The sequence below is a fragment of the Pseudorasbora parva genome, chromosome 25 (assembly GCF_024679245.1).
Source record: "Pseudorasbora parva isolate DD20220531a chromosome 25, ASM2467924v1, whole genome shotgun sequence".
Taxonomy (NCBI): Eukaryota; Metazoa; Chordata; class Actinopteri; order Cypriniformes; family Gobionidae; genus Pseudorasbora; species Pseudorasbora parva.
The window spans coordinates 12,643,183-12,670,269 of NC_090196.1; the positions used below are offsets into that span (position 1 = coordinate 12,643,183).

The 27,087-nt window shown below is 42.6% G+C and overlaps 1 protein-coding gene across 1 annotated transcript in view; it reads left to right on the forward strand.

Moving 5' to 3' along the window:
* The window catches only part of ces2b (carboxylesterase 2b), a 126,746-nt gene that overhangs the window by 54,931 nt on the left and 44,728 nt on the right, over window positions 1-27,087 (forward strand). The window contains exons 41-55 of the mRNA XM_067436585.1: window positions 3,031-3,220; window positions 3,326-3,464; window positions 3,565-3,698; window positions 7,798-7,951; window positions 17,448-17,552; window positions 17,650-17,748; window positions 17,867-18,013; window positions 18,132-18,209; window positions 21,578-21,725; window positions 21,824-21,973; window positions 22,311-22,383; window positions 23,098-23,258; window positions 24,547-24,736; window positions 24,840-24,987; window positions 25,078-25,211. Coding sequence (XP_067292686.1) covers window positions 3,031-3,220; window positions 3,326-3,464; window positions 3,565-3,698; window positions 7,798-7,951; window positions 17,448-17,552; window positions 17,650-17,748; window positions 17,867-18,013; window positions 18,132-18,209; window positions 21,578-21,725; window positions 21,824-21,973; window positions 22,311-22,383; window positions 23,098-23,258; window positions 24,547-24,736; window positions 24,840-24,987; window positions 25,078-25,211 — 2,050 coding nt within the window. The remainder of the gene's footprint in view (window positions 1-3,030; window positions 3,221-3,325; window positions 3,465-3,564; window positions 3,699-7,797; window positions 7,952-17,447; window positions 17,553-17,649; window positions 17,749-17,866; window positions 18,014-18,131; window positions 18,210-21,577; window positions 21,726-21,823; window positions 21,974-22,310; window positions 22,384-23,097; window positions 23,259-24,546; window positions 24,737-24,839; window positions 24,988-25,077; window positions 25,212-27,087) is intronic.

The window sequence follows — 27,087 nt, forward strand, 5'->3', positions numbered from 1 at the left end:
ATGAGATGTAATTCTTAACTCACCCACCTAAGGGAGGGATATTTCATTCACGCCAACAGCGTTGTGATACTATTCCTCTTATGTGGGAGTCCGCCTCTTTGCGCCCCGCCCTTAACCGCGGGGAGCATGAGAGGCGATGTTGGCACTCAGGCCCCGTCACTGGTCCGTATACCGTGACGCCTCCCGCCTGCCTGGGACCCGGATCTCAGCGGTGTGCGGGTCCTCGGACACCACCACCCGCGCTTCTGTGACACTGGCCCTCAGGCCCTGCTATCGCTGATATGGCGCACAGCTGCGCAGTGGGTCAGGGTATTTTCCCTGATTGAGATCCCTCAGCAGGTCTTCCCAGTATACTTGCAACACCGACACGGCGTAAAAGTAGCACCAGGCTGACCCGCTGCCGTGTATGCCCCGCCATCTAAACTTCTTGAAACATAGTTGAAAGAAGCTCAGATGGCAGGGTTGGAGCTCTTAGTGCCCCCGCCTACCCGGATCTTTTTAGATTATTCTTAACAGCAATCCGGGGCTAGAACACATACCCATATCCACCCATCCTCCAAACATCAGCATTTAACACCCGCTGATGTCCGTGAATACACTAAATATGGGTTCTTCCATATCCTCACGATCTCAGTCAGGAGATCAGGAAGGAATGGAAAAGCTCAACTGAGCCGACGGTTTTATGGCCGGGGAGAAATCGATCGTTCCGCTTAAACGAGCGATCTCTCCTTTAATGCGCCCACATGACGGCCGCAGCCTGCATGCAGCGCGCTCATAACAGCCATCGGCTCAGCATACACAGTCAGGATGGCTGAGAAATTAATTTCCCTTCTCACCAGCCATCCCTACGAGCATTCGTGATTAGTCTCGCCAGTCGCTAGATCGCCGGAGGGAAACGTCCCCTCGCGGCGATCGGCGACCCCATCCGAGGGACTGTGACGCGCATCCGCGCTCAGCCTCAGCGTGAGTGGGGATCACATCACTAATCTCAGATGCAAAAATGCTCTTCCCTCGGGAAGAGCGCTAGACGAGAACGGAGCGAAAAATTGAAAACTTCGCCCACATTACACACAATCGAACAAATGACTCCACAAGAGCTTGACTGTGCATGCTCTTAATCCCAGGCAGAAAATAAATGAATCTGGATTACCTTTGACTTGAAGCATTCAGACAAAAACAGTCCCTGAAGACGAAGATGCTGGTGTCATGTTTGCAAGGCGCCCTTATATACTTCCTGGTCGCACCTTGATGACATCATAGGCTGTCGCCGGTCAATAGGATTGCTGTGATTTGATAGTAGCTCAGACACCGGTCACGCTGGAGGCGTTCCCCATAGCGTCAGCTGACGCAGCTCGAGTTCCCTTTCGAAAGGGAACTTGGATTTACCTTTCAGCATTGATGGTGCCTTTCCAGATGTGTAAGCTGCCCATGCCACACACACACTCATACAACCCCATACCATCAGAGATGCAGGCTTCTGAACTGAGCACTGATAACAGCTTGGGTTGTCCTTGTCCTCTTTAGTCTGGATGACATAGTGTCCTAGTTTTCTAAAAATATCTTCACATTTTGATTCGTCTGACCACAAAAAAGTTTTCCACTTTGACACAGTTCATTTTACATGAGCCTTGGCCCAGAGAAAACGCCTGCGCTTGTGGATCATGTTTAGACATGGCTTCTTTTTTGACCTATAGAGTTTTAGCCGGCAACGGCAAATGGCAAGGTGGATTGTGTTCACTGATAATGTTTTCTGGAAGTATTCCTGAGCCCTGTTGTGATTTCCATTACAGTGGCATTCCTGTATGTGATGCAGTGCCGTCTACGGGCTCGAAGATCACGGGCATCCAGTATGGTTTTCTGGCCTTGACCCTTACGCACAGAGATTGTTTCAGATTCTCTGAATCTTTGGATGATATTATGCACTGGAGACGATGATAACTTCAAATTTTACCATTTTTCTCTGAAAAACTCCTTTCTGATACTGCTCCTCTATTTTTCGCCGCAGCATTGGGGGAATTGTAGCCTGACAAGCCAGACCCACATCAAGATGTTTGGTCTGGAAACTCACCATAGACAGGGCTCAGTCTGAGGGGCGGGATAAACGGTTGTCTTTCAAACTCCCTCTGCACGCGATAGGATAGCGGTACACCAACCGGAGCAACGACGGTGAAGGGGAGCACGCTGACTGATTAAACATTCGCCGTATCCGGTCGGCTAAACTCCGAACCATAGACTGTAAACCCATCTTCCCTTTTTAAGAATGACTTCAGTGCCGCTCTTTGTTCTTTTCTCAGAGGAAAGCTTAACTCCAAGTCTTCCGGAGGCGCGGGCAGAGCTGATTCGAAAGACCGCCGCCGTTCGCCAGTTTCTGTGTTTACTAGAAGACTGTGTTACTAGAAGCACGCAAACGCAATTCGGCCGTCGTCATTATGGCCCCGCCCGCCAACTCTATAGCCTACCTACACGATGTGATTGGGCCGTCCAGATTCTGAGGAATACAGCTCAGATAGGAATTGAGAGTTGCTAGACCACACTTGCGGGCAAATTAAATTTGCTGCCGCTAGGGTGCGTCTAGATTTCTAGGCTAGGGGAATTGGTGATCCTCTGCCCATCTTGACTTCTGAGAGACACTGCCACTTTGAGAGGCTCTTTTATACCCAATCATGTTGCCAATTGACCTAATAAGATGCAAATTTGTCCTCCAGCTGTTCCTTATATGTACATTTAACTTTTCCGGCCTCTTATTGCTACGTGTCCCTACTTTTTTGGAATGTGTAGCTCTCATGAAATCCAAAATGAACCATTATTTGGCATGCCATTTCAAAATGTCTCACTTTCAACATTTGATATGTAATCTACATTCTATTGTGAATAAAATATAAGCTTATGAGATTTGTAAATTTTTGCAGTCCTTTTTTATTAACAATTTGCACAGTATCCCAATTTTTTTTTGGAATGGGGTTTGTAAATGTAAATGATAAAATAATTTGTATAAATTGCTTTTAACTCTATTTTCAATGAATTACACAGGACCTGTCCTACAAACCAAACTTGGGGCTCTGAAAGGATTGCATGTGAAAGTAAAGGGAAAGGACACAGTCGTCCATTCTTACTTGGGAATTCCGTTTGCCAAGCCACCCGTGGGTTCATTGAGACTCGCTCCACCCCAACCTGCAGAGAAATGGGATGGCGTGAGAGATGCTACAAAACAGCCGCTCATGTGAGAATAAAACTAATCTAATCCACCTGATGCTTTTGCTTCGGGTCCTAGATTAAACACTGGACATCAAGTGGTGACATTTGTGTTACTCTGTGTCTGTCCTAGATGTCTGCAGGATAAACAGGTACTTAAAGACTTTGTAGCCAATATATCTATGAATATAGAGGTTCCTGATTCAGCAGAGGACTGTCTTTACCTCAACGTCTACACACCTTCTAAACCTGGAGCAAATGAAAAGTTGCCTGTAAGTGTGAATAATTTGGTGGTTCATTGTTGCTTTTTCATGCATACATGTTTGCAATTATAATATTGTTTTATAATTATTATTATTAATGTTGTAAAAGGTTATGTTTGGGATCCATGGTGGAGGTTTAACGATGGCCTCTGCGTCCACATTTGAGGCATATGTTTTGGCTGCCTACCAGGATGTAGTTGTGGTCATGATTCAATACAGGCTTGGTCTACTTGGATTTTTCAGGTAAAAATCTAACTGTTACCAACATAAAAATAAATAGTAATAGTAAATAGTGATACAAACATACATATTTTCAGTTAAAGACATGGTATGTGATTTGTAGCATAAACATTTTTTGCTATCATTGCATTTGGTCTAAACGAGGACTAACGAAAAGTTATTGCTATCATAAAAAAATAGCACTTACCTGTAGGTTTAAAAATCTACAAATGTTTACAAATATTTTAACAAAATGTATATTTTAGTCAGAATTATGGCACTCCTATTCTATTGTGCTCTGTCTGTTTGACGCAAATGCATGTGTCGGTGCGCGTTCATGGAAGTCTGTGAGGTTTGGTTAGCAGAATGCCCGTCCTCTCCTGACAGTAGTGTTGTAGTCAAGACCACCTAATCCGAGACCAAAACTAATGTGTGTTGAGAACAAGACCAAGACTTTGAGGGGTTGAGGCCAAGACAAGACCAAGACTTTGAGGGGTTAAGACCAAGACAAGACCAAGGCTTTGGGGGGTTAAGGCCAAGACAAGACCAAGACTTTGAGGGGTTGAGACCAAGACAAGACCAAGACTTTGGGGGGTTGAGACCAAGTCAAGACCAAGACTTTGGGGGGTTGAGACCAAGTCAAGACCAAGACTTTGAGGGGTTGAGACCAAGACAAGACCAAGACTTTAAGGGGTTGAGGCCAAGACAAGACCAAGACTTTAAGGGGTTGAGGCCAAGACAAGACCAAGACTTTAAGGGGTTGAGGCCAAGACAAGACCAAGACTTTGAGGGGTTGAGACCAAGACAAGACCAAGATTTTGAGGGGTTGAGACCAAGACAAGACCAAGACTTTGAGGGGTTGAGACCAAGACAAGACCAAGATTTTGAGGGGTTGAGACCAAGACAAGACCAAGACTTTAAGGGGTTGAGGCCAAGACAAGACCAAGACGTTGAGGGGTTGCGGCCAAGACAAGAACAAGACTTTGAGGGGTTGAGACCAAGACCAAGACTTTGAGGGGTTGAGACCAAGACAAGACTTTGAGGGGTTGAGGCCAAGACAAGACAAGGACTTTGAGGGGTTGAGACCAAGACAAGACCAAGACTTTGAGTGGTTGAGACCAAGACAAGACTTTGAGTGGTTGAGACCAAGACAAGACTTTGAGGGGTTGAGGCCAAGACAAGACCAAGACTTTGAGGGGTTGAGGCCAAGACAAGACCAAGACTTTGAGTGGTTGAGACCAAGACAAGACTTTGAGTGGTTGAGACCAAGACAAGACTTTGAGGGGTTGAGGCCAAGACAAGACCAAGACTTTGAGTGGTTGAGACCAAGACAAGACTTTGAGTGGTTGAGACCAAGACAAGACTTTGAGGGGTTGAGGCCAAGACAAGACCAAGACTTTGAGTGGTTGAGACCAAGACAAGACTTTGAGGGGTTGAGGCCAAGACAAGACCAAGACTTTGAGGGGTTGAGACCAAGACAACACCAAGACTTTGAGGGGTTAAGACCAAGACCAGACCTGAACTCCCTTAATTCAGAAAGATCCACATTACCGCCTTAGAAATGACTTATTTTTAATCAATACATTTAATTAGACAAGAATATCATCAAGACACTATATAGAGCTATTACCAATCAAATGAAATCAGTAATAACAAAATTCATCTTTGCACTGCATACTTGGTACTGAAGCTTCTGAAATGGTAAATTACAAATGCATAGTGTTGGATGTGTTTTTTTTTTTTTTGTATTAAAGCAATTTGCAGTTTGCAGTCATGCTCAAATTTGTGAAAATGACTCTCTTGTGATATTGCTTAATTACATCACATGTAATAATTTAAAAATCCAGATCTCATTCAAGTACATTTTTGTAACAATATCTTGTATTTTTTGAGCATTTGTATTAATTTTGGTGACATTTTTGACACAATCCCTCAATAATTTATAACACAGCACAATAAATAAATCAAATTACAAATAAGTTATTGATTGCATATGAAGCAGGAAGTATTACATCCAATCACATAATGATGTTAATACATAAATCAGACAATGCACCGGCAATTTAGTGATATCCTAGCAGTTGTGGTCTGATTGATCTTGAAACAAAATCCTGAGTCCTCTTAGTCTGAGACCAAGAAAAGACTGAGCACAAATGTGGTCTAGACTGTGGACCAAGACCTTAAAAAAATGGTCTTAAGACCGGTCCTGAGTACTACAACCTGACAACTAAATTGAAAATATTTGCAGGACTTTATAACATTTACAGATGTAGAGTGTACCTGTGGAAAACACCACATCTCAAACGCATTAAAGTTCAAGTATTTGTCAGTACATCGGAGTAAGCCACTTTAAACTATACTTTATTTTAAAGCTTTTAATATAAAGCATGTCTCTTGTTTAGGACAAATTGTATCATGCGTTGAACTTACCCCTGAGCCCTGCGTCGTGCTATGTAGATTTAGACAGACTTCAGTCACTGAGCACCACAACCGAAACGGCAGCCGCCTTTTACAGTTCTTCCTGAACCAAAACAAGCTTATAATGCGTTCACGCATAACTACTGCAATTTGGAAGAGATATGTGACTAGGGATGCCACAATACTCAATATAATATTGAACCGCACGGTACAGCATTCACGGTTCGATACGTGCTTTTGAGTTGTGTTTTTTTCCCCCGGTTTTGCATTTAATTAATTATTTCTATTTCTCTTCGATTGAAATATTTATCTCAGTTTATTATGGCTCTTTTTGAGTGTGCCTGTGAGTCTACGTGCTGATATGAGCAAATATCCAATCATAATCACTAAAGTTAGGCGGTGTTTAGCCGCATTTTAAAGATTTGCCGGTTAAACATTTCATTTGCGTTTTACATGCGCTGAGCACACGCGCCTGTCAGACACGTGATTACTGGACTAAGTAGTCTTACTGTGCTAATACTGTCAAACCCAACATTTACAAACACAGTCGGTTATGTCTAAAGTGAAAGTAAAATCCCGTGTCTGTATGAGATGCGAGCAGGTCTTAGCAGCGCAGACATGTGATTGTGAAGGCTTGTCCTTAAAGGGACAGTTCACCTCTAAAATTATAGAGGTAGGCTATTAGAGGTATTAAAATAGACAAAGAAAAAAATCACTCACTGCTCTTGAATAAAGTAATAATACAATAGCTTTCAATCAATGTATATTATATATTGAAGACTGGTTTTAATTTTGGCCTATATTTATTCATTCAATTTCATACTTAAATGCTACTGTACATTTCTGAGCTGCCACTGTAAATCTTTTTATTTATTTATTTTATATTATACAATACACTAGGAATGTGTACAAGGGTTTTTAAGTAAAGTTTTACGTTTAAGTAAGGTTTTTCAAGTCTTTTAAGTAAAATAAAGAAAAGAGTATTACAATAAAAACAATTTCTCCTTAACCTCTTTCTGTTCCAGTCGCCTAAGAATAGAATAGCAAAAAACCGAACCGAACCGAAAACCGTGGTAAAAACCAAGGTATGTATTGAACCGTGGACTAACTGTATTGTTGCATCCCTATTTGTGACGTTGTCCTAAGAACGGTTTGTGAATTTATACGTTTCTATGTCAACACTATCAACGGTGAAATTAATCTGCAGCAGTCAGGTGGTACAGGTCAGAGCTCTTTAAGTTTCTTATGTTCATTATTATTATCTATATGTGATTTGAGACATGAGGTAGTTTATTAACGCTGTCTCTCATGACGTTTTGCAAACCTTGCTGTGTGCGTTCATGATTTTTGAAGGAGGCGTGGCTTTGGAAAGCGCTCTGAAAGGAGGGTGGGATCTTATGCTTTCAAAGCTAGCTTGCTATTGCTGGCTTGAGCCTCTCCGGAAGACATGCAGTTGTATTATTTATGAATTTGAGAAAGTGTAAAGCACAATAAGTCCTGCCTTAAAAGAGTTGCTTTAGAACCAGTCAGTGTTTCATTCAGCAGTCCATGTGCCTTTGGCTTTCATGTAATCTGTTTGGACAGCCATAAAGTCCTACTAGCTCATGATTGTGATGCTTTAGAATCTCTTATTAGTGTAACTGATTCAGTGCAATTGAGGTCTAAGGTCTCTGATGGAGTTGTATGATGATATTCTGTCCTTTAGCACAGGAGATGAACACGCGCCAGGAAACTATGGTCTTCTGGACCAGGTGGCTGCACTTCAATGGGTCCGGGAGAACATCCACAGCTTTGGGGGCGACCCTGGATTAGTGACCATCTTTGGAGGGTCTGCTGGAGGAGTCAGTGTGTCTTTACATGTAAGGATTTTTAATTAAAAAAAAGTTATATTGGTGTCTTTGAAAAGATCATTTTAAGTTTTAGTTTCATGACACTAAAATGTGTCATGCAGTGTACTATAGCATTTATTAAAGAGGCCTTTTACAAAGTCTTGATTTTGTTTTTGGAGTCTACTAAAACATGTTTTCATGCTTGGTTGGTGTCCAAAAAACGCATTATTATCATCATTTAACATATTTTACAATGTTGCAGAACCTCTTTTCCCCAAGAATTAATATTGGTCCAAAAAGTCCAAAGTTATCCAAAGTGACTTTGGATAAAAGCGGCTGCCAGATGCATAAATATCCCTCTGTAAGGGTTGAAGTAGAAGTATTTGGCAGAGAGGAATGAAACATTATCCCTCTTTCCCTATAGACTCCCCTCAGTCAATTTGCACTGATGTTAGGGTTTGCCTTAGTGGACATACAGATGTTTTCCTATGGAGGAGTTACAACCCCAAATCAGAAAAAGTTGGGACAGTTTGGAAAACGCAAATAAAAAAAGAAAGTAGTGATTTCTAAATTTACTTTGACTTGTATTTCATTGCAGACAATATGAACACAAAATATTTCATGTTTTGTCTGGTCAACTTCATGTCATTTGTAAATATGCATCCTTTCCTGTCATTCAGACCAGCAACACATTTCAAAAAAAGTTGGGACAGGAGCAATTCAGGGCTAGTAATGAGGTAAAAGGGTTAAATAATGATGTGATTTGAAACAGGTGATGTCAACATGTGATTGAAATTATGATTTGGTACAAAAGCAGCGTCCAAGAAAGATCTAATCCTTTAGGAGCAAAGATGGGCCGAGGATCGCCAGTTTGCCAACAAATACGTGAGAAAATTATTGAAATGTTTAAAAACAATGTTCCTCAAAGAAAGATAGGAAGAGATTTGGATATTTCACATTCAACAGTGCATAACATAATTACAAGATTCAAGGAATCTGGAGGAATTTCAGTGCGTAAAGGACAAGGCCGCAAGCCTAAGCTGAACAACCGTGATCTCCGATCCCTCAGGCGGCACTGCATCAAGAATCGTCATTCATCTATAAGCGATATCACCACATGGACTCAGGACTACTTTGGCAAACCTTTGTCAAGTACCACAATACGTAGTTACATCCACAAATGCGAGTTAAAACTGTACTGTGCCAAAAGGAAGCCTTATGTTAACAGTGTCCAGAAGCGCCGTCGACTTCTCTGGTCTCGGAGGCATCTGGGATGGACCATCACACAGTGGAAATGTGTACTGTGGTCAGATGAATCAGTATTTCTGGTATTTTTTGGGAGGAATGGACCCCGTGTGCTCCTGACCAAAGAAGAAAAGGATCATCCAGACTGTTACAAGCAACAAGTCCAAAAGCCAGGGTCTGTCATGGTATGGGGTTATGTCAGTGCCCTTGGCAAAGGTAACTTGCACTTCTGTGAAGGCACCATTAATGCTGAAAAGTACATAGAGATTTTGGAGCATAATATGCTGCCATCAAGAAGATATCTTTTCCAGGGACATCCATGCATATTTCAACAAGACAATGCAAAACCACATTCTGCACACATTACAAAGTCCTGGCTGCGGAGGAAGAGGGTACGGGTACTTGACTGGCCTGCCTGCAGTCCCGACCTGTCTCCAATAGAGAATGTGTGGCGCATTTTGAAGTGCAAAATGCGACAACGAAGACCCCGTACTGTTGCCCACCTTAAGACTTGTTTGCAGGAAGAATGGGACAAAATTACTACTGAAACACTTCATCATTTGGTGTCTTCAGTCCCTAAACGTCTTTTAAGTGTTGTGAAAAGGAATGGCAACATTACAAAGTGGTAAATGCTTTACTGTCCCAACTTTTTTTGAAATGTGTTGCAGGTCTGAATGACAGGAAAGGATGCATATTTACAAATGACTTAAAGTTGACCAGACAAAACATGAAATATTTTGTGTTCATATTGTCTGCAATGAAATACAAGTCAAAGTAATTTTAGAAATCACTTCTTTTTTATTTTATTTGCACATTCCATACTGTCCCAACTTTTTCTGATTTGGGGTTGTAGATAGAGCTTCAGGAGAAAAATAACAGCTCTAATGTTCTCTCCAGCTTTTTACACTTGGACATCAGAGTGGACACAGTTTATGTCTGCTTGCTTTTCTAGGATAACCCTGCTTAAAGGGGATGTCTGATGCTATTTAATGCATTCTGACATATTTACACTGTTAAAGAGTTGGATCCTCATGCTAAACATGGCCAAAGTTTCCAAAATATTTAGAAATATGAAAGAGTATTTCAGTTAAGTTCCGATAAGTTTTGGAATATTGTATGGCCCTATATGATGTCATAAAGGGCACAATTCCTTGTGTGGGCCCTTCTCCCGGATGAGCACCAGAGTGAGTTTGGGTTTCGGAAGTCATTGGCTTCAACACTGCTCAGGTCTTGACACGAGTTGAGAAAGATTTGTCCTTTGGTTTTTAGACCACGAAATCAAATTGTCACCTAAAGAAGTGTGTTTTTGGTTGTGAAAGAAAGATAACCTTGTTCAGCTTTCCCAAATAACCCAGTGTTAAAGGACAACTCTGGCAAATTTTTAAGTTTATCTTGATCGTTATATCTTTGTAAGTACAGTCTATAGAGAAAAAAAACTAACCGGATTGGTGCTTGCAACGCGGAGTTATTACAGTTAATGCCCAGAGCCCCCCCTCAGCTAAAACGGCAGCTTTGGGGGCATATTGTAAAGGGTGACTTTGTGCCTCTTAACAGACACAAAATGCAATTAAAATGTCTGTCCAACATGTACAGGTCCCTTACATGACAACGAGATTATTTTAAATTACTGCACATCTTTCCTCAAACCGGGTGTGCCCAAATGGAAGGATAAATAAAGTTTACATTACCTCCACAGTGGCTGCACCCGTCTTCGACCACGGAATGGTATTTTCCTTCAACCTGCCCGGCTGTGTTGTGTCTGTGTAAGTTAGTCAAGTGTTTGCTGCAAATTTTTACAATTCGGAAAGGCACAAACGCGAACCATTGCTTCTTCACTCGTGAGCCCGATCGGATCATCACTCTAGTGATGCCCGGCCATGAATGAATCGTTCTTTTTAACCGGTTCTTTTGAACGAACCGGGCGAACCAGTTCACCAAATCGGATTGAATTGTTCTAAATGGTTCGCGTCTCAAATCAGCGCTGATCGCACACCTTACTTTAGTTACTCACTTTCTGACATGAGTGACAGTCCCTCCGAATATAAATAAACTAATGTCTTGAATTATTTGTTGTAACTCCAACCGTTCACTGAATACATCAGTGAACACATTTCACTGAACTACATCAGTGAACACAGTTTATCACATCTGATAAACTCACGAGCCGCTGATATTGAGCATGATCGAGTAACTGAACGAGCAGCGGTCCTCTGCTCAGGATCAGCAGTACAGAATCAAAAACTATTTCTTTCGGACACGTTCAATACTGAGGACCGACGAGCCGATGAGCAGAGCCTCTACTCCCCACTGGACTGGTTTTCCGGCTACCGCTGCGTTCCCACGGGTACTTTAGCGAGGGACACAGCTAGCCACCTAAAACAGGTGAATTTAAACAATGGCTGAGTGGCTAAATGCATCTCGTTGTCATGTAAGGGACCTGTTCATGTTGGACAGACGTTTTAATTGCATTTTGTGTCTGTTAAGAGGCCCAAAGACACCCTTTACGTGAATGCCCCCAAAGCTGCCGTTTTAGCTGAGGGGGGCTCTGGGCATTAACTGTAATAACTCCGTGTTGCAAGCACCAATCCGGCTCGTTTTTTTTTCTATAGACTGTACTCACAAAGATATAACAATCAAGATAAACTTAAAAAATCTGTTTTTAGAGATAAAACTCTTTACCTTCGATTTACATGAAAACGCATCTCAGAGAACGATCTACTCGGTAAACATCTGAGGGTGGGAGTGGCGTTTGCAAGCCGACAATAGAAGGGGCACTACTGGCCACTGGGGGTGATGTGTCCCCTAGCCCGCAGCTCTACATATGTCTGCCAGCGAGGCGCCTTGAGCCAGCGCCCAGGAGGAAGCAACACTCCTTGTGGAGTGTGCTTTCACCCCGAACGGGCAAGGCACATCTTGGGACTGTGGCTAACCTTTGCTTGGAGACAGCCTTTCCCTTCTGCTGACCTGCGTAACAGACAAAGAGTTGCTCTGAGGTCCGAAAGCTTTGAGTCTGGTCAGCGTAAGCGTGAACCGGACACAACAAAGCTAGGGCTGGATCTGCCTTCTCCGAAGGCAGCACTTGCAGGTTCACTACCTGGTCCCAGAAAGGAGTGGTAGGAACCTTGGGCATGTATCCGGGCCGGGGTCTCAGGACAATGTGAGAGTTACCGGGCCCGAATTCTTGGCACGATTCGTTGACCGAAAGTGCATGCAAGTCCACTACCCTCTTGATGGAGGTCTTCATTGACAGAATTTTTAGCTCTACAGACTGTAAAGGCTCAAAGGGAGGGCTCTGAAGTGCTCTGAGCACCAGAGCCAAGTCCCAAGAGGGTACCGAGTTTGGACGGAGGATTTAGTCTCCTCGCACCTCTGAGGAACCTGACGATTAGGTCGTGCCTTCCCACGGACTTACCTTCAACTGCGTTGTGAAACGCCGCTATCGCTGCGACATACACTTTGAGGGTGGAGGGAGACAGCCTTAGCTCCAACCCATCTTGCAGGAAGGAAAGCACGACACCAATCGAACACCTTCGGGGGTCTTCCCGGCGGGAAGAGCACCACTCAACGAACAGGTTCCACTTCAGAGCATAGAGGCGCCTCATAGAGGGGACTCTAGCTGAAGAGATGGTGTCTACCACTGCCTGTGGTAGCCCACCTAGAACCTCCGCGTCCCGTCCAGGGACCAGACATGGAGATTCCAGAGGTCTGGGCGCAGGTGCCTTAGAGTGCCCCGTCCCTGAGAAAGAAGGTCCTTCCTCAGGGGAGTCGGCCAAGGAGGGGCTGTCGCGAGTGTTAGTTCCGAGAACGCAACTAACAAGACCTGCTCCTCGTCCTACCTGACCTTGCACAGAGTCTGTGTGAGAGGGCTCACTGGGGGAAACGCATATTTGCGTAGGTCCTGGAGCCAGCTGTGCGCCAGTGCATCTGTGCCAAGGGTACCCACGGTCAGGGAATAGTACTGGCAATGGGTCGAGTACGGAGAGGCAAACAGGTCTACCTGTGCGGCTCCGAACAGGTCCCATATCAGCTGCACCGCCTGCGGGTGGAGTTGCCACTCTCCCGGAGGTGTCGGCTGCCACGAGAGCTCGTCGGCTGTCTGGTTGAGCGCACCTGGGACATGAATAGCCCGAAGCGACCTCAGCTGCTTCTGACTCCACAGGAGGAGGTGGCGGGCGAGATGGAGAAAACGGCGGGAGCATAGACCACCCTGACGGTTGATGTACGCAACGGACGTGGTGCTGTCCGTACGGACCAGTACATGCTTGCCACGTAGCGGCCCCTTGAGGCGGCGCAGTGCCAAGTGTACTGCCAGTAACTCAAGGCAATTGATATGTCAATGCAGTTGAAGCCCCGTCCACAGACCTGCAACTGCATGCCTGTTGTACGTGGCCCCCGGCCCGTGGCAGAGGCATCCGTGAACAGCACAGCATGCCTGGACACTTGTTCTAGGGGCTCCCCGGCCCGGAGAAACGAAGCACTGGAAGTACTGACCGCTCTGCCACGCCCACCTCGGGACTCGGCCATTGAGCCAGCGTTGAAGCGGTCTTATATGAAGCAATCCGAGCGGCGTTACCATGGCTGCAGATGCTATATGCCCCAGGAGCTTCTGAAAAAGTTTCAGTGGGACCACTGTCCTGCTCTTGAATGAATTCAAGCACTTCAACACTGACTGGACTCGCTCCAGCTGTGAGGCGCGCAGTCCGGTTGACCGAATCCAACTCCATACCGAGGTAAGAGATCCTCTGTGTGGGCTCTGTGTGGGACAGAGTTTGCTCTTCTCTCGGTTGACCCGAAGGCCCAACAGTCAGAGGTGACCTTCATGAAGACGCGAGGCAACAGGGACAGCCCGAAGGGTAGGACTTTGTACTGGTATGCCTTCCCCTCAAACGCAAAGCATAGGAACGGTCTGTGTCGAGCGAGAATAGAGACATGGAAGTATGCGTCCTTCAGGTCGATCAGTGCGAACCAATCTTGGGGACGGATGCATTCAAAAATGCGTTTCTGTGTTATCATACGGAACGGAAGCTTGTGCAGGGCACGATTCAGGAAACGCAGGTCCAAGATTGGTCGTAACCCACCCCCCTTTTTGGGTACAATGAAGTAGGGGCTTTAGAACCCTGTCTTCATATCGGCTGGCGGAACCGGCTCGTTCACGTCCTTCGCTAAGAGGACCTCGATCTCTGACCTCAAGACGTGAGCATCGCTGCTTCGCACGGAGATGAAGAGGATGCCCCTTTACTTGGGCGGCCGGCAAGTGAACTGAGTGGCGTAGTCTGATGGTACGGATGAGCCAGCGAGACGGCCTGGGGAGACCTAGCCACGCTCCCAGGGACCGAACAAGCGGGACCAACGGTAACACAGACGTACCCGGGGAGGGGCAGCGAGGTGGAGTGCTCTGGCCCGACTTGGGAGGCCCGGAGGCGGCCCGGAGTGTTGCGCGAGCACTCCTGGTTTGGGCAGAGTGTGGGTGAGAAGGCCCGGGGGCGTCCTCAAAGCCCACTCTGCTGCCCACTGCCCGGAGGCAGGGAGGTGGAGTACTCAGCCCTGACTTGGGAGGCCCGGGGGGTGCCCGGTGTGTTGACTGAGTACTCCAGTGTGGGGCAGAGTGTGAGGGAGAAGGCCCGGAGGCGTCCTCGAGACCCACACTGCTGCCCCCTGGCGAAGGGAGAGGAGGAAAGGAGTGACAAGGCCCGGGGGCGTCGCACACTAACAACCTGACCCTCTTAGGGCCCAGAGAGAGAGGAAACTGCTATTTTTGTGAAAATTTAGGTACCGCTGGACTCCGGAGAGCAGTGGGAACATGACTCATTCACGAACGCTGCCTCAGCGTGCTGAATGCCCAAACATGTGAGACAAAAAACGTGACCGTCAAGCGGGGACAGAAATCGACCGCACCCAGAAACACACGGTTTAAATGACATCTTGAAAAAGAGGCAGGGTCAAACCATGTTGCTCTTTTAGAATTGGAAACTGCTCTTTTAGTGTGCTGAAGCACTCAGGGAGATGACCGCGGCTGCACACAGTTCGAATAGTGCAGTCCTGTGTGAGCACTCAATGTGTTTTTATGGAAAACGCCCAGTGAACCAACAAGCTCTTTTAGTTTTGCTTTTTGAAGCGATCACTCGCTGACGCGCCGTATCACCCGCACTGGCTACGTTGAACGTGACTGACTGAAAGGGAACTAGTATTTTTCCTTTCTACTCAAGTACATTTTTAAGTATACTTTATCCATTTTTTTTCTTTAGAAACCTTTACTTCACTGCATTCCAAAGCATAATATATATAATGTCATAATATTTTACTGCACTACATTTCAGAAATAAAAGTTTTTCTTTTAATACTTTTAATACTTAATTACACTAAAAATGTTGTACTTTCTTACTTGTAAACTTTGAATACTTTTACTTGAGTAAAAGTATACAGCACTACATTTTTAATGTAATTAAATATTAAATGATATTCAATATGAAATGTATTGCCTTAAAAAGTACAATATTATGTTTTGGAATGTTGTGAAGTAAAAGTGTTCCAAAGATGAACACTGATAAAGTACATACACTTGAAAAACTAAATTACTTGGAAAGTAAAAATACTTGAGTACTGTCTGCCTCATAACTGGAAAGAATCGTTCAAAAATCATTATAATAATATAGGAGGATAAATATTAAAGCTATATGGTGATGAATGTTTTATAAACAAGGCCCGGTTCAATGCTGGATATGCCCATCGTTTGAAATAAAAGATAAAAGTGATAAAAGTCAGAACTATAGGCGGTAAGTAAAACTGAATCAAACATCTGTTGTTGTTTTTTTGGTAAGTGCATATTATTTAAGCAACACAAACGTAGTGAATTGAAAGTTGGATAATGCAAAAATGTAGTGTGTCTGTCTGTGCTTGTGACTCTTTAGCTCCGCCCACTGCACGCCTCCAGGAGTTTGGCTATTTTCGGAAAGAATCGCTACAGCGTATCTTTCTTTCATAAATATGATCGAACTAAAGACTCCTTCAGAGATATGAAGGGTGCAGTACTACAGGTACTCGATATTAACATGAGACTGGCAGAAACTGTGTGGGATATGTGCCCTTTAACGCTTACATCCTGCTTTTGCAGGGGCTAATAAACAAATTTTTAGAGAGTGAATCGTGGTGAGATGATGCAATCCATTATCTTATCTGTTCCAGAGCAATGCTGTTGTTCAACATGTTACTCTGGGGCTTAGGTCCAAAGGATGGACTGATGTTAAGTAAACTTGTGAAGTCACGGTGAGATGAGGTGATTTTTTTTTTCTTTCTTATCTGATCCTGAGCAATGCTGTTGTTCTACATACTCCTCCGTAAGGTCTGCTAAAGGTGTTGGTTATGTTGAGACCATGGAACCCCTTCATTTTTATAGGATTCCCTCCGTCCAGTGTATCTGATGGTGTTAGATGATAGAATGTGGCTGCAAGGAAGAGGAGGTTTGATAGTTCAGTTCCCTCTCCATTGTTCACCATGTTGGCACACTTTCTAAACGTTTGTGAGGATGGGCACATTGATACAATGTAGTGATTTTTTTGTAAAAGCCCCACTTGTCATCAGTAGCCCCTTCCAGAATAGGAGGTGATCGTGAGTTGAGCTTGAGTGACTAGGAGTTGAGGTTGGGTTGAGCTTCCTTGCAGGGGGAGCACGAGTAGAGCTGAGATTGAGTATGCAATTCTCTTTCTCGCTTGTCTTCCTCTCCAAATGGTCATATTGGGTTTGAAGCAGGGTAATGCTCCTCATGAATATGTGGATACCTTTCCCCAGGCTACTAGAAGATTGGAGTGGACGGAATGGTTGTGTTGTAGTTTGTATCTGGGCTGTCCTGTAACTGGGGCTCGTATTGGTTGGAGCATGGGGACTTTTTGGGTTTTTCCCCTAGTGACTACAAAACTGAGTTTCTAGGTAGCAAGCCTGAGGTGTCACAGGATGCATCCTATTGGTTGCTGATGCATCTATTTTTCTCGGGGTCCAGGCCCACCAAGTCCTTCAGTGCTTAAGCCTGACAAGGTTGTGCTTGGTGACCTTTACAGTGCATAGGCAGGCATTGGTCAGCATGGCGTAGTGCAGTGGTCACCATCCTGGCATTTAATTCACATTTTGGCCGACAATCTAAGGAGCCAATGTAGTCACAACCTTTTTTTAATACTTTTAAAAGTAGTATTAAACCAGTATTTTAAAAAGTAGTGTATTCTAGTTTACTTTAGATTAAATATTTGCATCATATCACTGAAACAAATCATTAAAAAAAAAAATGTCATAGGTTCTATCGCCATTATCTGCAAACCTCTTCCATCATGCCATCGCAGAGAGCGGTACGGCAGCAATGGATGCTATCATGAGTCCCAACCCTCTGCCATTAGCTCAGGTCAGATACACCTGTTCAAATTTTAAATACATTAATTTATGACCGTTGGTTGTAAAATACAAGAAATGTAATGTAAACATCACTTGTTCCTCGCTAGGCTGTAGGAAATGTATCCGGCTGTGATATTTCCAGCACAAAGAAGATTGTTGACTGTGTGATGCAGCTGACAGAAGAAGACCTACTGAAAATTGCTAAGGTCTGTCTTTCCAAATACTGGATTTTCTTTATAGAATCTGTGAGAACACTCATACATTTATGCAAACAGTTCTTATTTACTAAACAGTGTGTTTGGATATGTTTGTCTTTTGAAACAGGAGCATCCAATGCTTCGTTTTGGAGTAACAGTGGATGGCCAGTTCCTTCCAAAACCTGCAGCGGAGCTTCTTCAATCCCGACAGTTTAATAAAGTGCCTCTGATCAACGGAATCACTAATGATGAGTGTGGATTTATTTTGCCTAATGTAAACACAGACTGCTTCACTTTTAAAATCATTACAAAAAAAGATTTGTTTTTCCCAAAAATAGAACTTCAGTCAGAATTGAACAGTGTATTCACATTTAGCAACTGTTTTTCCATAGGCCTTTTCACCTCCAGGATGGACAGATGGGATGGACCTAGAGCAGATTGTGCCGTTTTTGACCATGCTTAATCAAGCTGTAAGAGTTGACCATGTTATATCAAGCTGCATTCTATTTGCAAAGCATACACACACACACACACACACACACACACACACACACACACACACACACACACACACACACACACACACACACACACACACACACACACACACACACACACACACACACACACACACACACACACACACACACACACACACATATGGCAAAATGAGTCGCAATGAGCAAACTGTTATTGTATATTAAAAACATTCAAACTAATGTAGGTTGTCTGAAGGTTATGAAACAAAATCACCTATCAAACATAGGCTACCTTAAAATCCCTGGTAATCACACCAAACGTTGGCACATATAATTAAGCCTATTTATTAGGCCCTACAGTTCCACACAAATTAATATAATGTTACACATCAGATTTTTTCCCCAACAGTTAACCAAATGTTCATTTAAGTTCATGTTTGCATGAATACTCACCAAGACAGATATTTTGAAATACTGTCATTTTGTGTATATCAGGATTGCGTCTTTGTTACAGTTCGCACAGTCAGTGCGAGTAAGATTGCTTAATTTACATCAGCATGAGTTTGAAAGTCAAGAATTTCACTAGGAATATTTACAAAGCTTGAATGCTATGCTTTTAAATGATACGAAACTTGTGCTGAGGGGTAAATGAGAGAGAACAGTCAGGGTGCTCATGCTGACCCCCTGTCCACCACCGAAAGTGCCAACATTGGGCGCATCCGAACTGGACCACGGAGTAATGGAAGAAGGTTTCAAGGAAACAGTATTCCCTGGTGGCTGTGGCCTCTTACAGCAGGATAATGCGCCCTGCCACAAAACAATAATGGTTAAGAAATGGTATGAGGAGCACAGTGAGTCTGAGGTGTTGACTTGGCCTCCAAATTCCCAAGATCTGTGGGATATGTTGAACAAACAAGTCCGATCCATGGAGGCCCCACCTCGCAAATTGAAGGACTTAATGGATCTACAAACATCTTGCTGCCAGATACCACAGCACACCTTCAGGGGTCTAGTGGAGTCCATGCCTCGACAGGCCAGGGCTGTTTTGGGAGCAAAAGGGGGGATCAACACAATTTTAGGAAGGTGGTCATAATCAGTGTGTATATACACACTATATTGCCAAAGGTTTTGGGACGCCTGCCTTTACGTGCACATGAATTTGAATGACATCCCATGTTTAATCCATAGGGTTTAATGTGGAGTTAGCCTACCCTTTTCCACAAGGTTTAGGGGTGTGCTTACAGGAATTTTTGACCATTCTTCTAGAAGTGCATTTGTAAGGTCAAGCACTTATATTGGTCAAGAAGGCTTGGCTTGCTCTAATTCAACCCAAAGGTGTTCTATCAGGTTGATGTCAGGACACTGCAGGCCAGTAAAGTTCTTCTACGTCAAATTCGCTCATCCATGTCTTTATGGACCTTGCTTTTTCACAAAAGTTAGGAGCATGAAATTGTCTAAAATGTCTTGGCATGCTAGCCTGACGTGGTCATACTCAATTCTAGTCAGAATATGAGTCTGAAACCACTCCATTGAGCTGTGATTATGAGGCATGTTTCAACCGAACCAGGAAAGACATCAATTGGATAGACCTACAAAGGTTGAAACACGCCTCATAATCGCAGCCCAATGGAGCTAACCAATCAGAGCAACGAAGCGACGCATTGTCAAATGTCAAAAGACCGAGCTCAACTGCACTTTGTTGCCAAGTACGCGTTTTTTCCACGGTTGTTTTCTATGTCCAAGGGTTAAAGCGACTATTATGTGATATATAGACCCATGAGTGCGAATTTTATTAGCAACCTTGCCAAAATAACACACATTTTACCCCCCAAACACCATTTTCCCCCGGAGAACCCCCCGAGAAGCTATTGTTTAGGGCTAGTAATTGGCGGATTTTGTTGTAAAAACTTGGCAACCCTGTCTGCACGCGCGCTGGAATAAACGATCTTTGCCGGTGTTGTAAAAAAATAAAAGAATTTATGGATACACAGAGTACTTACCCAACATGATCATCATCTTTGAGAGAAATTATAAAGTTGAATGCATATACAAACAAGGTCTCCGTTTAGGATTCGAGTAAATATAATCCAAGCTCCTTTGATGACGTGTATGATTACGTTACTGTTTATCATCTGTCCGTCATCGTCTAAAGCCCGCCCTGATGATTTCATTGGTCCGAACAGTTTCTGTTCGGAGATAATTAGTCCTCTATGGAGCAATGCCAGACCGAACTGCCCGACCTAAAAATGTTGTGGGCGGGGCTAAGTTCGGCTGGCATCCAGGCTATTGGTATGCTGAAGCATTTAGAATTCCTTTCACTGGAACTAAGGGGCCAAGCCCAATTCCTGAAAAAAAACAACCTCACACCATAATCTCCCCTCCACCAAACTTTACACCTGGCACAATGCAGTCAGACAAGTACCGTTCTCCTGGCAACTGCCAAACCCAGACATGTCCATTGGATTGCCAGATAGAGAAGCGTGTTTTGTCACTCCAGAGTACACATTTCCACTGCTCAAGAGTCAAGTGGTGGCGTGCTTTATACCACTGCATCCTCCGCTTTGCATTGTACTTGGTGATGTAAGGCTTAGATGCAGCTGCTCGGTCATTGAAACTCATTCCGTGAAGCTCTCTACGCACTGTTCTTGAGCTAATCTGAAGGCCACACAAAGTTTTGAGATATGTAGCTATTGACTCTGCAGAAAGTTGGTGACTTCTGTGCACCATGTGCCTCAGCATGCACTGAGCTAATACCAAAGAAAGTAAAATAAGAAGCATATTACTAAAGTTAACTGTTTGATGGTAAAGAGAGAGCGAGCGAGCACCACGACGGACGCGCCGAGTATAAACCCAGATTCAGACAGCACATAAATAGCCTATTGAATTCAGTTCTCTTTCAAATATCACACAATATAATTTTTTTTATCGTTCTTTTAAGATGGGACCCCTCAAAAATTAAATTCTGGCTACACCATTGGCATAGAGTGGGGCGATTAGGACTTGACATATATTACAATATATTAGGACCTGACATATATTACATATATTACAATCATGTACACATTACATATATTACAATCATACAATTTTCGAAATAGTTTTTCTGTGGTGGACTAGGGCTGGTGCACTGCTTCTGCTGCCGAGAAATGGATTGCTACTGTCAATAGATACACAGACATGCTGCTTTGAGTCTGTAAGATATGCTGCTGCATGAATAGCCATACACAACTTCTTTAAGAGATTTAGGCAGGTTCAAGCTGGAGGTGGAGGGTTTTATATGAACTCTGATGTTGCAGGTGTCTTGCAAAATTATTTATTTTTACTTTTACAAACTTCCAGTCTAATTTGATCCCCTTTAGCTTCAAGATCAGTCCATTCTTGAGCTTGTTTTAAATGAGTATCTGGGCACATCGCCTGACAGGATAAAAATCCGAGATGGTTTTCGAGAGATGTTTGGAGACTTTATGTTCAACATCCCAGCTCGCAAAGTAGCGAATTACCACAGAGGTGAGAGTTTGTTTAATGTGCTGTAGAAATAGGATTAATTTCTTAGAATGCTGTTTCAATAATACTCAAAGATAATTATCGGTTTTGTCTATTTCTAGATGCCGGTGCACCAGTATACATGTATGAATTCCAGCATCCTCTCAGTGTACTTCAAAAGAAAAGACCCAGTTTTGTTGGAAGTGACCATGGAGATGAGATTGCATTCGTTCTTGGTTCTTGCTTTGCAGAAGGACTTATAAAGCTGGAAGGTAAACCCCAAATAATATTATAAACAAACCCAAGAAACTGATTGTTTTAGAAGTACACAGTGGATTTGCTTTAACAATAATATCTGCGTGGGGAAATCTTTCATCATTTAAAGTCGCATGTAATATTTTTGAAATGACTGGATTTAGACCATGAAAATTTGCCAAAACGTTAAATGTGACCAAACCTAGTCTCATTGATATCTCTAACTACAACAGTTGTGAAAGCAAGAATTTTATAGGTAGGAAAAAAACAATTTCAATCAAAAAACAATCAGTACATTGTCTCTCATTTTTAAAAACATGTTTAATTAGATATTTATTCCCTTTTTTAATTTAGATGAACTTTTAGAAGAAGAAAATGAGCTTTGTAGAACTGTCATGGCTTACTGGGGGAACTTTGCTCGCACTGGGTAAGTGAGACATCAGAAGTCCAGTTGATATTTTGTGATAAAGACAATGTCTGTGTGGTAGGTGGATATCATGAATAAAAAAGCTTAATTAAAATAATTAAATTCTTGAAATTAAAACCTTACCAAATAGTTTGGCATTTTGTTTTGAAGCAATTAGTAAAAATGCAATAAATATTTGAAACAAATCAAATGACTGCCAAATCAAATCATGTGGAGCAACCAACATGTTGCAAACTTAAAACCGAAAGAGATATCATAGTGAAGACCAGACCCCTCGAGTCAGTCAGTAAAAATTGTAAAAAGCAGCTTACAAAAAACATGATATTTATGAATAAATACTGTATATTTTTATTATATAACATGACATTTGTATCTTTTATGTTATCAATAGTTATTCAATACATTTTTTACATTTAATCTTTGTTAAGGTTAGATTATAAAAATACAATTGATAATTTTTCACATTAGCTCACAGTTCATTAATAAATGTTAACAGATAAATTTTTCAATTCTTCACAGATTCTACATGTATTAGTAACTGTAGAAATTAACAACTAAAATTTATAAATACTTTCTGTATTTTTCATTTAGTTTAAATTAACTAATGCACTGAGTAATGTTAACATAAAGAAGAATTACCATAAAGAAGTTCAGTTTACCTTGAAAAAGAAAATATTTAAAATTAAGAGTTTCAATTTTTTTGCATCACGGCAGGTCTCCGAATGGTCCGGGCCTCACATCGTGGCCGGAATATGGAGCAGAGGCTGAGTATCTAGGCATTGGACTGAAACAGAAACCTGGAAAGGACCTGAAGGGAAAACGCTTTACTTTCATGACTCAAACCCTCCCACGATTAATAAATGAGCGAAACGAAGGCACGTTATCAGAGTCAACATTGTTTCAAAATAATAGGCAATAAAAAAATTAGCAACATCATTTTTTTCCCTAAAAAATATGAAAAACATTAATTCATATTTTAATTCCTGAAAAGAGTGATCCTCAATGTGCTTATGATCAAAGTATTACATGAAATGTTTATATTTAGAAAAAGCCCATCAACAGTTTTTGATATACTATTACTTACATACACATTTTGTGTTCATGAATATGCAAAACAGTTGTATTACCACAAAGTAATCATGTATACATTAAAAAAAAAAATCCTGAAACAAAATTTCTCCACACCAAACTTGCTCATCCATGTCTTTATGGACCTTGCTTTGTGCACTGGTGCACAGTCATGTTTGAGCAGGAAGGGGCCATCTGTTCCCACAAAGTTGGGAGCATAAAAATGTCCAAAATGTCTTGGTATGCTGAAGCATTAAGAGAATTCCTTTTATTGTAACTAATGGCCAAGCCCAACCCCTGAAAAACAACCCCAAACCATAATCCCCTCCTCCACCAAACTTTAAACTTGGCACAGTATAGTTGAGCAAGTACCGTTCTCCTGGTAACCGCCAAACCCAGAATCATCTATTGGATTGCCAGAGAGCTACGTGTGATTGGTCACTCCAGAGAACACGTTTCCACTGCTCTAGAGTCCAGTGTCGGCTGCTTTACACCACTGCATCCAACGCTTTGCATTGCACTTGGTGTTGTAAGGATTGGATGCAGCTGCTGAGCCATGAAAACCCATTCCATGAAGCTCTCTATGCACTGCTCTTGAGCTAATCTGAAGGCCACACGAAGTTTGGAGTTCTGTAGCTATTGACTTCTGTGCACTGTGCGCTGTGCTGTGATATCACTTCATGGCTGAGTTGCCAATGATTTCAATTGCTTCCACTTTGTTATAATACAACTAACAGTTGACTGTGGAATATTTAGCAGTGAGTAAATTCCACGAATGGACTTATTGCAAAGGTGGCAACCTATCAAGGTACAACGCTTGAATCCACTGAGCTCCTGAGAGTGACCCATTCTTTCACAAATGCTTGATTTTATACATGCGGCCATGGACGTGAATGGAACACCTGAATTCAATGATTTGAAGGGGCTTCCCAATACTTTTGGCAATATAGTGTATAACTAAATATTATTTAAGTATGTCAAATCTCAGGACAACTGTCTTTTACTTATCTTGTATTTCTACAAAATAGCAAATATTACTGTGATTTTCTTTTCTTTGTTATGATGACTTTAAACTATTTTTTATTATTTAAACAGGACCTGTCCTGCAAACCAAACTTGGCGCCATGAAAGGATCCCACATGAAAGCAAGGGGAAAGGACACAATCGTCCATTCCTACCTGGCCATTCCATTTGCAAAGCCACCCGTGGGTTCATTGAGACTCGCTCCACCCCAACCTGCAGAGAAATGGGACGGAGTGAGAGATGCTACAAAACAGCCGCTCATGTAAGAATAAAACAAAGCTAATCCACCTGTAGATTGATGCTTTTGCTTCAGGTCCTATATTTTACATTGGACTTCAAATGATGTTACTCTGTGTCTGTCCCAGGTGTCTGCAGAATAAGCAGATATTTGAAGACATGTTAGCCAGTCTAGATATGGATAAAGAGCTTCTAGTTTTTCCTGATTCAGCAGAGGACTGTCTTTACCTCAATGTCTACACACCTTCTAAACCTGGAGCAAATGAAAAGTTGCCTGTAAGTGTGAATGATTTAGTTGAACGTTGTTGCTTTTTCATGCATACATGTTTATGTATTTTAATTTTGTTTTTTTTAATGTTGCAAAAGGTGATGGTTTGGATCCATGGTGGAGGTTTAACGATGGCCTCTGCGTCCATGTTTGAGGGACATGTTTTGGCTGCCTATCAAGATGTAGTTGTGGTCCTGATTCAATACAGGCTTGGTCTACTTGGATTTTTCAGGTAAACCTAGTTGTTACCAACATAAATATCTAACAAAATCCCCAAATGTCAACATTCCAGTTAAAGGGGTGATGAATTGAGAAATCAACTTTCCCTTGAGCTTTTGATATATAAAAGGTCATGATAATATAAGAATATCCTGTAAGTTTCAGAGCTTAAAACGTCCTTGTTAGTAAAAAAAAAGCTTTTATAGACACCCGGCCCAGAAAACGGGAAAACGAGCCTTCCTTCTCCTCCGTTTCAAGAACACCAGAACAGGGTCCACCGGCACAGGGACCACCAGAACAGGGTCCACCGGAAGTGGATCCACAGGTACCACCGGACCTGGAACGCTGTCCAGTGAAATAATCCACCGTCACCTCGAATGTTGCCCCCCCAGTGCCCTCATTACAGTCCAATCGAATGGTTCGTCAAGGGCATAATTGAAGAGCTCCTTAAGCAGCCCTCTTAAACTCTTGTGCAAATTCCCTCAAATCAGTTCCTTGTTGCCGCATAGCTCTAAGGGAGCTAAACTGGACTATACGGTCCCAGAGGGGACAGGAGATAGCAGAGGGAGGGGATTGCGGTGACCTCTTTCTCCGCTGAGTCCTCATATTGGTCGGATCCTTCTGTCACGTTACGCACAAAGGAAAATGGTGCGAGGACTCATGTGCAGGAGAAGTGATAATTTATTTACAAAACCAAACATAATTACAAAACAAAACCCACAAGGGGGCAAAACACATAAACTAGAAATAACAGAACACAACTTAAGCCCCGTTTCCACCAAATTTACCCGGAACAAATTGTACCAGGAACTTTTTTTACAGGAACTTTTCTCCCCCCCAGACCTGCAACTGTCTGCGTTTCCACCGCGATCTAAAGTTCCGTGAAGATTAGGCAAATTAGTCCGGTGATGTAGGACTGCGCTCGACTGCTCCTCCAAGTCAGTGACGGACAGTCATCATTTTTCCGCGACACTACCCATGTTTACAAGCACGTTTTTTTTGTCATTCCGATTGAAAGATTTAGTGGACTGTTTAAATGAGACGTTGTCTAAACCGATCTGGTGTTTACATGTGATGACTTTCAATCGCAATCATTTTGTGACATGCAGTTTGTCTGCCGTATCAAAAATGTCAACGCTGTTTTCTCCAGCAGCTGGAATGTGTTAACTGAGGCCATAGCAACTCTTAACGGCCACCAGGACTAATACAGTATTATATAAGCTATTTCTTTGTTGTAAAGTGTAATAATCATCTCAGATTTTTTTTAAAGTAAACTAAGCGCAGTTAAAGTAAAAAACTGCCTGGGGCAATATCCGCTGTGTCATTATTCCAACATTATCTTCATAACTTACGAAATAAAAAGTTTACCCCTCAGAAAAATGAGCTTTCCTCTCTTGTCAACATGAGCGCGGCGCGCGCTGTCACGTCATGTAAGGACGCACACTTAAAAGTAATCGGTCAGGTCGTTTACATGGTGAAAAATAGACTGTAAAAAAATGTATAACGAGTATGGAAGAGATTCAAGCTGTGCTGCTTCTGCTGGTTATGTATAGGTTTACTAAAGAGGTAATTAACAACAACAGAAAAGAGCACTAGCATATTCAGAAAGCTTGTAAAGCTAGATTTAAAATGACTATGTATATTATTATCAGCTATTACGGACATTGAATGTGAGATGGCTGAGACGAACGTGCGCCATCAGACAGAGAGCAAGACTGATATTTACTGAATGCAGAATGAACCTCGCAACAGACTTTTAAAAATGCCGGTTGAAATAAACCAATCAGCATGTTCAGCGCCCAAGTACCGCCCTCGAAAGTTCCTGAACTTTGAAATGTAATGTAATGTGAATGTAAAAACCACACGAACATCATTAGTTGACCTCAGAC